Source organism: Leptonychotes weddellii, chromosome 16, assembly GCF_054177405.1.
Source record: "Leptonychotes weddellii isolate Sample4059 chromosome 16, ASM5417740v2, whole genome shotgun sequence".
NCBI classification, from domain to species: Eukaryota; Metazoa; Chordata; class Mammalia; order Carnivora; family Phocidae; genus Leptonychotes; species Leptonychotes weddellii.
This window is the reverse complement of record NC_138384.1, coordinates 46756053-46766519: the sequence shown is the minus strand read 5'-3', so window position 1 is coordinate 46766519 and position 10467 is coordinate 46756053. Positions and strand designations below refer to the sequence as shown.

The following is a 10467-nucleotide window of genomic DNA, read 5'->3' as shown; positions in this document are numbered from 1 at the left end:
CAGAGCCCAGAGGCAGCCAGGTGAGTGTCCCTGTGGTCTCCGCCCCGCCCACCGCCCCAAGAGCGAAGTCTCCCACAACTCCACGCCACTGTGAATCTCAGCCTCGGGACCCTGTGCCTCCATGTCTCTTCCCCAGAGAGGTCTCTCACTCTCTCTCTGGTTAAGAGTGTCTCTTCCTTTCTCTCTCCGGCTCCCCTAGTCTCTCTGTTTCTCTGATGTCTCTGTCCATGACTCTGGCTCTCCCTCTGTCTCTGGTTATCTCTTGCAAGTGCTGTCTCAGTCCCCTCCGATCCGCACCGCCCCGTCTCCATGCTCCTACTCTCCCAGTTTAGAGATAGAATGACACTTCCTCCATACCTTCCGGTCCATCTAATTCTCTCGCTTTCCGCTTCTCTCTCCCTCTCCCTTTATCTCTCACTCCAAATCTCTCTAGGCTCTGTGGCTGTGGGCGAGGATCTCAGACCTACGATGTGTGTGTTGGGGGGCAGGGCTGGCATAGGACCTTGTCTGACCAATACTATCCTAGGGGGACAGGAAGAGAGGGAGACAGAGATGGAGGGAGAGATTTGAGCTCTAGGTCCCCCCAGACTCATCACCCTCGTGTGCAGGTGCTGACGGCATGACCACAGCAGGAAACCCCTGGGGCTGTTTCCTGGGGTACCTCATCCTCGGTGTCACAGGTATCTGAGTGTGTGTGTGTGTGTGTGTGACTGTCTGTGCCTTGGGGCACAGTGTCTGTTCCTGCGCAGCCATGACTCAGTGTCCTCCTAGGTATGACTAAAGCTGCCTATGTGACCTACCACGTGCCGTGCTCTCTGGTTACACACACGTGATTCCTCGCATCATAGGGAGTTTGTGCGTGTGCTGCCGATGCATTGTGTGTGTGGCTTTGCACGCCTCTGTGTGTGACACATTGTGATGAGCTGTGTGGTCGAACCGGTGAGAGGCGGTGCGTTACTGGGCGAAGGATTCTGGCGGTCTGTGCCTGTAAATATCCCGTGGAGTGACAACGACGGCGGATGATGCTGTGAGGACGTGGGAAGCCCAGGGTGCCGCTAACAGGGAGACTGTGCTTCTGGAGGAGTCACCCATTTCGGGTAATATGTGCCTGCTTCCTGAGTCTCTGATCCACGGACCCCCAGAGACCCACGTCACGGGGCGACGTGATGCGGTTTCCCTGTGGGCCGGCTTGTTGCTGGTGGGACTGTGGAGGAGGCTGAGCCGGGGAAGGCGGGACACTGAAGGCCACAAAGAGCGACACTGTTTCCTTGAGCGTCTGGCTGTCACCCTTGTCTCTGCACCCTGTTTGAGGGTTTCTGCCTGTTCTGGGGGACTGTGGCCCGGGTAGTACACGAGCCTGGCGTGGTGCGTGCGTGCGTGTGTGCGTGTGTTTGTGTGTTGAGGGAGGGAGGGAGAGACAGACGGAGAGAGATAGCAAATGGATCTTGGAGATGGGTGTGGCTGGCTCAAAGCTGCAACTCCCCTCTCGACAAGAGATCCCTTTCCTCTACTCTGATCTCCCATCCCACCCCAAGAAACCTGATCTGGTCCGTAAAAGCCCTGCGCCAGGACCCCGCCCCCAGGAGGCCTGGTCCCACCTCCCGAGCCTAACTCGGCATCCCTGACTCCGCCCCTAGGAGCCCTGACTCTGCCCTCAGGATCCCTGACTCCACCCATGAGGCCTTGGTCACGCCCTTGCACCCCAGCCTCCCCCGACGCACTGGTCACGCCCCCTGCACCGTGAACCCCCTCAGACCCCGCCCTCAGGAGCCCTAGTCCTGCTTTTTGAGCCTGCCCCCCATCCTAGCCCACGCCCCTGCACCGATCCCTGCCCTTAGGAGCCCTGGTTCCACCCAGAGACCATCCCCAGACCTGACTACACCCCTGAAGCCCTAACCACGCCCTTAGCCCGTGGCCACGCCCCCAGGAGCCTTGTTCCACCCCGAGCCCGCCCCTAGCCCTGACCCGCCCTCAGGATCCTTGGCCTCGGGTGGCGGCGGCGACATCATCAACGGCGAGGACTGCAGCCCGCACTCGCAGCCCTGGCAGGCGGCACTGTTCACGGAAAACGAATTCTTCTGCGGGGGCGTTCTGGTGCATCCGCAATGGGTGCTGTCAGCGGCACACTGTTTCCAGGAGTGAGTGCGGGGCGGGGTGGGGCGGGGGCGGAGGCGGAGCCTGGGGCGGGGGAGGGGAGGAACACGGGACCGGGATGTACTGTTAGCTGGGGGAGGGGCCTAATACCAGGCTCCGCCTCCGTGCTAAGAGTGGAAACCCCTGTGAAGAGAGACTCTGCGAGGGAAGTGGGGGCTGTTGCTTTGGAAAGACAGCCCGGGGTCGAAATCCCATCTCAGTTGCCGAGTCACTAGTGGATTAAGACAAATTCTTGTTGCTGGATTATTGATTGTGTGAATGAGGATTTGAGAGCATGGCTGGGTAGCTCTTAGCGCCGTGCTTAGCGAGGAGGATGGGGTTGGGGTAAGTGGGTGGAGATGGGGTTGCTGAGGGTGACAATGGAGGATGGGGTTGGGGTAAATGGGTGGAGATGGGGTTGTGCCTGAGGGTGACAATGGAGATAGTGGTGGAGTTGCCACAAAACTAACCCGTCCGGGGCGCCTGGGTGGCTCAATCGTTAAGCGTCTGCCTTCAGCTCAGGTCATGATCCCAGGGTCCTGGGATCGAGCCCCACATCGGGCTCCCTACTCTGCAGGAGGCCTGCTTCTCCCTCTCTCTCTCCCCCTGCTTGTGTTCCCTCTCTCGCTGTCTCTCTCTCTCTGTCAAATAAAATCTTTAAAAAAAAAAAAAAAACTAACCCGTCCCCCGTGGCCCTCAGCTCCTACACAATCGGGCTGGGACTGCACAGTCTGGAGGCCAACCAAGAGCCAGGCAGCCAGATGATGGAGGCCAGCTTCTCCATACAGCACCCAGAGTACAACAAACCCTTTATCGCCAACGACCTCATGCTCATCAAGTTGAAAGAATCGGTGTCCGGGTCTGATACCATCCGGAACATCAGCATCGCCTCCCAGTGCCCAGCAACTGGGGATTCTTGCCTCGTTTCTGGCTGGGGTCAGCTGATTGATGGTGAGCTCCTGAGTGTGAGTACGTCCGCCCTCCCTGAAGGGTTCTCCTCCCAGCCAGAGGGGGCTGACCCAGACTCTGCGTCGCAGGCAGGCAGCCCCAAGTGCTCCAGTGCGTGAATATCTCGGTGGTGCCCGAGGAGATCTGCAAAGCTTTCTATGCCCCCGTGTACCACCACAGCATGTTCTGCGCTGGCGGAGGACAGGACCGGAAGGACTCCTGCAAAGTGAGAGATGGGGAGGGGAGAGGGAGGGAGGAGGAGACGGCGGGGCGGGGGGATGGAGAAGGGAGGGATGGGCACGCGGGAGGAAACAGACACGGGAAGATAGAGAGATGGAGAAACAGAGTCATAGACACGAGCGCGCGCGCGCACACACATAGAAATACCTCAGGGAGAAACAGAGGGAGACTCCTAGAGATGAAACGCAAAGAGAAATGGGGGGAAAAACAGAATATACCAAGAAATGCAGAGAGGCATGGAGACTTTGGGAGTCAGAGACAGAGAAACAAGCCATAGGGGGAGATAAAACAAAAAGAGAGAGGCAGAATAACAACAACCCAGGAGAATCAAACAGCTGCTGGGACCTAGGGGAGCAGAATTCCCTACAGTCTGGGCACTGGATGGGACCTCAAAGGTGTGCGTTGCTATCTTTTATTTCCCTGTCTTTGTCTCTTGGTGTCTTTTGGTTCCTTTCTGATCTCAATCTGTCTCCACCCTCTCTGTGTTTTGGATTCTCTCCATTCCTCTCTCCAAAACCAGGGTGACTCTGGGGGCCCCCTGGTCTGCAACGGGTCCCTGCAGGGCCTCGTGTCTTTTGGACAAGCCCAGTGTGGCCTACCCTACGTGCCAGGCGTCTACACCAACCTCTGCAAGTTCACTGACTGGATACAGAAAACCATCCAGGACAGTTAACTCCTGGAACTTGGACCCAAGAAACCGAGCCCCCAATATATGTTGTGGAAGGGATTCAGGACCCTGGGTGTCCAGTGCTTTCCTCCCTGAGACCCAGGAGTCTAGACCCCCAACCCCCTCCTCCCTCAGCCCCAGGAATCCAATCCCACAAAGAATCTTTTCCTGTACAAAGTGCCCCCTGGTGGCAAAATGTTGGTCCAGCCTTACCAGTAGCAGAGAAGGTTGGTTTTTCACCTTTTTGTTCCCTTATCTCAAGCCCAGAAATAAAATCTAAGAGAAACACAGGCTCTGTTTGAACTGTCGTCCTTGCTTCCATTCCCATTCACAGGATTCCAGCAAATAACTTTTCCTCCTTGGGCCTTAGTTTCCCCCAGGAGGGCCACTGGATTCCCAAGGGAGGAGATATGCTTGAGACGTTAAGAGAAATTGATTCTGTGGATGTTGTCCAATTTCAAAAAAGTCAAGTCAGCAAATGACAAATTAATGAGGTTTTCTTGCTTAGTTTTCTTTTTCTTTTTTTTTTTCTTTTTTTGCTTTGGTTAACCTGTTTTGGTTTTGTCTTCTTAAATGCATTTGAAGGATTTTTCACCTGAATCTGCCTCAGAGCCCTCCTGCTGTCACTGGGGCATGGTGGGAAGAATCATGGAGAAATATGGAGACTGAGGGCAGAGATGGGGGGAGACTGAGGGCCCAAGAATATTCGGAGTTGTTATCATACTCTTCACTGATAAAGTATATCCATAAGAATATACTGCTAAGAATGTCTATTCAAGAATATATTAATAAATATATTATTTGGGAATCTGGTCTTCGGGAGATACTCCTCAAAATACATAAAGTAAGAAGTGAAATAACTAAAAGTGAAATACTATAAACGGTACAACTGTTTTGGAAAACAGTTTGGCCATTTCTGAGAAAGATGAGCATACATTTGTCCCACGGCCAGCAGGTCCACCCCTAGGTATTTATGTAAGAGCAATGAAAAAAAAAAAAATAGACTAGCCAAGAATGCTCATAGAAGCTTTCCTCATAATAGCCAGACTGGAAACAATCCAAATGTCCGTACATGGGGGAAAGGACAAACTATGACATATTCATTCAATGGAACCCTACTCAGTAATAAAAAGAAATGAACTGTTGATAGACCCACCAATGGAGGTGCGTCTCAAAATCGTTATGCTGAGTGAAAGAAGCCAGACACACAATATTACACACTGTATGGTTCCTTTTTTATGTGAAATTCTAGAACAGACAAAACTAATCATGGGATGGGAAGGAGGAGTAGATGTGGCAACGATGGGAAGTGACGTAAGAGAACTTTTCTGAGGTGATAGGAGCTTTCTAGAACTTGACAGGAGTGTGGGTTACGGGGGTCATGCATTCATCAAAACTCATTGAACTGGTACACTTGACACATACATTGCACTGTATATACCTCAATAAAAAATTATACCTTAATTAAAAAAACTTCATACAACATTTACAAAAAGTGACCAGATACTGAGCTATGAAGCAAGTCTCAACAATTCTCAAAGTTATAATATGCAGAGTATGTTGTCTGACCACAAGGTAATTACGCCAGAAATCATGACAAAATGATGATGCAGAAAATCCCCACATGGCTTTTTTTTTTTTTAAGATTTTTATTTATTTGAGAGAAAGACAGAGAGAGGGAGATCACAAGCAGCCAGGAGGGGTAGAGGAGAAGCAGGCTCCCCACTAAGCAGGAAGCCCAGTGCAGGTCTCTTAATCCCAGGACCCTGGGATCATGACCTGAGCTGAAGGCAGACACTTAACCGACTGAGCCACCCACATGTTTTAATTTTTGAAATACACTTCTAAATAACCCACAGCTCAAAGAAGAAACCATACTGGAAATTATAAAATATTTTGAATTTCATGACAAGGAAAATACAATGTAATAAAATATAAAATGTAACCACTGAGGAGTAGAAATAGTGTAAATTAAGTCCAAACACGCAGAAAGGGGAAAAACGAAGGGGAAAAAAAATCCCACAAAATTATATGATCCCCTAAAGGTAGGAAACACAAAAAAAGCAAGACAAACAGTAATTTAAAAGATGATATTAATAGTACTAAATATACCAATAATCACAATAAATGCAATTGGTTGAACTCAGATTAGAATGTAAAAGTGTTCTATGCTATTTATTAGAGACACACCAAAAGCTCATGGAAAAGTTGAAAGCAGAAAATGATTTACCAAGAAATATTATCCCTAAACTGGTAAGGTAGCTTTACTGTTATCAGTCAAATTAGGCATTAATACTAAAACCATTACTAGGCAGAGTGGGTCACTACAAAGTAATAATTCTTCATAAAAATTTTATAATAAATACAATTCCAAATTTGAATATACTTAACATAAAAATTGGTAGGAGTACAGGGAGAAATGGAGCAATTCATCCCATGGAAGTGTGAGATTTCAATGCCACTATCATGCAAAGGATTTGGTATCACACAGACCACATTCTCCAGCCACGATGCAAGAAAATTAAAATTCAATATGCACATCAACATAATATCCGTATGCACAGAAGTTAAAATACAACCACTCATCTGAATAATTCATGATAAAAATTAAATCATAATGGACAAAAATGGATGAAAAGGTCATCATCATGGAAATTTTTAAAAACTTAGAACTGAGCAATAAAAATGTGACATATGAAAACTTGTGAGGGGCAGCAGATTTATAGCTTTGAATAATTAGATTAGAAAGAATGGGTGAATATAAAGGAGCCAAGGTGTTAGACAAAAAAATAGCCAATAAGCCTAACACAAAGGAGACTGAGGTGGGGAGACCTCCAGAAATGAAGAGCAGGTGCTAGCTGGAGGTGAGAGCAGCCTGGGGCTCTGGGTCAGAACTCACTCTCAGAGTGCCTTTCCCCAACCCATGCTCTAAACACCCTGATGGGGGTCCAGGAGGTGGGTGGGCTGGGGGGTTGTGGAATGGAAGAGAGCAGCATTCTGACCCCCCAAGGCATGTGTCCACCAGTTGTAGGGGTGGGGGAGCCTGTGGAGAGGAACCTGTAAGCCTCCCTGTGGCTCCAGGAAGCAGCGGCAGATTGGAACCCAGCCCAGCCCAGATCAGCCAGGTGAGTGAGTGACAGGCTAGTCTGTGTCCTGCCTCTCTGGCCCCCACTTCACCTTCTGGGTCTCTGACGTCTCTGTCTCTCCATCTGTGAGTCTGAGTCTGTATCTCTGGCTTGGTAATTTCTCTCTCTTTCTGTCTTTGCTGTCTCTGTATCCTTCAGATGCAGCATCCATCGGCTCTCCTGTCCTGCTCTCTGTCTCCATCACCTGATTTGTCCCAGCTCTGACACTCTTGCCTTACCTTTCTCTTTTTTAAGATTTTATTCGCTTATTTGTCAGAGAGAGAGAGAGCACAAGCAGGGGGAGCGGCAGAGAGAGAAGTAGACTCCCTACTGAGCAAGAAGCCCTATGTGGGACTCCATCCCAGGACGCTGGGATCACGACAACCTGAGCCGAAGGCAGACCGACTCCGCCACCCAGGCCGCTCGCCTTACCTTTTCGTCTCTTTCTCTCTGAATCCCATGTTTCTGAACCTCACTGTGTGTTTCTCTTTCTTTGATTTGTGCACGCCATCTTCCCTGTTCCTAATTGTTGCTGACACTCTGTTTTCCTCCCGGCTGTCTCACATTCCTGTCTCTGTGTCTCGAGGCTTCGCGTCTCAGGGCTAAAGACTCAGGGCCCAGGATGAGGTGCCCTTCCTACTGCCCTTCCCCACCCAGAGATCTCTTGGGACACAGCGGAAGAACAGAGTGAGGTGGGGGGTGGACAGACCTGAGCTAACGGCCTCACACTCACCTGAGGACTCGGTGGAGCCTGAGACTTCCCCCACAACTCTTGCATGGGCAGAGAGGCTCCATGTTGGGGAGGGAAGGAGTGTGAATGTGAGATGCTGTGTGCACCCAGGCAGCTTTCGCAACTGTTGTGTCTGAGGGTGGGGGAGAGGCGAGGTGTGTGTAGGGAGAGAGGTGCAGAAGAGGGGTCCCAACGTATAGCTTTCTTGACTGAAGACTGTCCAGGCCTCACCTTCCTGAACCTTCCTCGCTCCTGACCCCGCCCCCGGAGCCCCGGTTCCTCCCCCTTCTGCTCTGACTCCGCCTCTAGGAGTCCAGGCCAGGGCCCCGCCAAAGCCCCATCACTAATGGCACGGAGTGCGGACCACCCTAGAAGATGGCCATGTTGCAGGAAGAGAGACTCCACTTCATCCCCTGTGGGTGCTCCTGAAGCGGAGTGTAGGGCTTGGGGCGGAGCCTGAGTTGGGGGCGGGGCTTGGCGAGGCGGGGCTTCGTCTCTGGGGTGGGGCCTGAGTAGAAGAGGGCGTGTTCTTCCTCAGTTCCGGAAAGGGTTTCCGGCGGAAGTTGGAGAGGGGTTGAGACGGTTTGGCACGGAATTGCTTGTAGGTGGAACTGAGATGGGGGCTGACGTTCAGACCTCCACTGTGTTTAAATTCAACGCATTGACTCAAACCCTCGACTAAAAACTAATGATTCCTTCTCATACCCATAATCCACTCCCACGCCCCACAGGCACCCCTTCTGGCCTCTTCCCTGGGCATCATTACTTGACTGCACTCTACAGAACGAGTATCGTGGGCGCATAGTGTAATTTGTGTAAGGTTGTTATGCTCCGTGACTCGTGTGTTCACACTTTTTCACTCATGGCTGTGCTTTAAACTCCGTCCTTGGTGTGCATGCATCTGCTTTGTACTTTCCGACTCTGCTCTGTGCCACGTGGGGAGCATCTACCACATGTCACTGTCCACCCTTCTAGGGCGGACACCCATCTCTCCCACAAGAACATGACCACCCCTGCCTTAAGTGTGTCTCTGTAGAACCTGTGTGAGAAGTTGTCCCCTGGAGGTGGGGGGGGCCCAATTTGAAAGCCACTGGTCTTCCCCGTCTCTACCCCTGACTCCACACTTTAAGACACAGGCCGGGTGGGTCCCTAACTAGGTCCCTAGAAAGGACAAATGATGCCAGAATTTGCTGTGTATTCTATTTGACTAAGGGGAGGGGAAGGTCAGAGGCATTCAGCTGTTGACCCACATGGTCTCTTTGATCCATTGCAGGTAGGGAATCAGTTTGGGTGTAGACAGAAGGCATACTGGGGCTGCCACGTGGGATGTGGCCCCCGGATGTGATTCCCTGAAGCACACCAATGCAGATCAGTGGGCCCCCCAAGTCACCCTGCAGCACAAAGGGGAGAGGAAAAGGACGGTCGGCAAGGCCTTAGGTTCTGCCTGCCGGCGGAGAACCAGCTCTAACACCTGGGCTCACAGAGCACAAACAGCAACAACCCAGCTCTGGGAAAAATCACAGTTCTCTCCAGAGTCCACTTCCAGAGGACCGGTGGGATTCCAACAGAGAGGACAGCAGCTCAAGTCCCGGCCAGTGGGGAGAAGACTTCAGGGTCTAGTTTCTGCGGCGGGGGAGGGGGGCACGGGGGTCCAGGAGAATAGTCCCAGCAGACAGGTCTGCAGGGAAAAGATGTGGGATCCATCTACCGGACCCTCTGAACTTCAGGCCTCATCTTTGATGTCACCTCTCCCAAATAGCTTTCTCTGACTGGATACTCCTCCACAAGGCCCATGAGCAGAGAGGGGCAAGGTCAGTTCTGAGATTAGAATGACCCACTGCGGCAGGACAGAGATGAGGTAGAGGGAGAGAATGAGGGCCAGAGGCCCGTGAAGAAGGAGGGTCCAGGTCTGAACAAGGACAAACCTGGGTTGAGCTAGGCAACAGACAGGAGGGGACAGTAGGTGAGTCGGTGGGGGGTGGGCAGGAGGGGCCAGGCTCGGGGTTGGATGGGTTGCGGGAGGGGAAGTTAGGAGTGGGAGACTTACAGACCCAAGGGTGGAGGAGGACTGGGGAAAAACAGTGGGCTCAAATGGGCCTTGGGGAGGTCAAAGGCTGGGGTGCCCACCTGCGTGTTGTGTGTGTAAGATATTGTGAGTGTAGACGTCTGCTTGAAGCTGCTCAGCTGAGAGACTACAGCCAAAATTCAGATCATTCTAAGTCTTGTCTGCCCCTCTCTTCACTCCCAGTCGCTCAGCAAACCCTGTGGGCTCCATTTAGAGGTATCAGGAGTGGACCCCTTTGCCCTTCCTGACTTCGCCCTGGCCACCCCTGTCCTCACTCCACACCAGGCCCTCCCCGCCCCCCTTCACCCTTGTGGTCTGACCCCACACAGATGCCTGAGGGACCTGTGAACACCCAACTCAGCCCCATTCTGCTCTGCTCAGCATTGCCCACAGCCCCCGGGTCCCTCAGAGGAGCCCCCAGGTGAGGCCCCACAGGATGGGCCCCTTTCTTCCCTCTGGTGTCACCTCCCGCCCTCTCCCCTTGCTCACTGGGCTCCACCCACACTGGCCTCGCTGACCCTCACACACACCAGGCCCACTTCCCCCGGGGCCTCTGCAC

General features: G+C 52.2%; 1 protein-coding gene and 1 pseudogene across 1 annotated transcript; one reads left to right on the top strand and one right to left on the bottom strand.

Moving 5' to 3' along the window:
- The first annotated feature begins 471 nt into the window (after nucleotides 1–471).
- On the top strand, nucleotides 472–4424 carry KLK4 (kallikrein related peptidase 4). The gene is made up of 5 exons (XM_081807707.1): nucleotides 472–680; nucleotides 1976–2138; nucleotides 2834–3084; nucleotides 3171–3307; nucleotides 3842–4424. Exons 1-5 carry the CDS (start codon nucleotides 620–622, stop codon nucleotides 3992–3994), a joined length of 765 nt encoding a protein of 254 aa, XP_081663833.1. The 5' UTR covers nucleotides 472–619; the 3' UTR covers nucleotides 3995–4424.
- A 4805-nt stretch (nucleotides 4425–9229) lies between these two features.
- Nucleotides 9230–10467, bottom strand: part of LOC102728136 (kallikrein-1-like) — a 4561-nt pseudogene continuing 3323 nt past the window's right edge.

What these genes read in the sequence shown, in the direction of transcription:
- KLK4 (XM_081807707.1), top strand. Translation starts at nt 620, where the DNA reads ATGACCACAGCAGGAAACCCCTGGGGCTGTTTCCTGGGGTACCTCATC. An exon ending in CCTCATCCTCGGTGTCACAG is followed by an intron (nt 681 to 1,975) that starts GTATCTGAGTGT and finishes ACCCGCCCTCAG; the next exon opens with GATCCTTGGCCTCGGGTGGC. An exon ending in ACCGGAAGGACTCCTGCAAA is followed by an intron (nt 3,308 to 3,841) that starts GTGAGAGATGGG and finishes CTCCAAAACCAG; the next exon opens with GGTGACTCTGGGGGCCCCCT.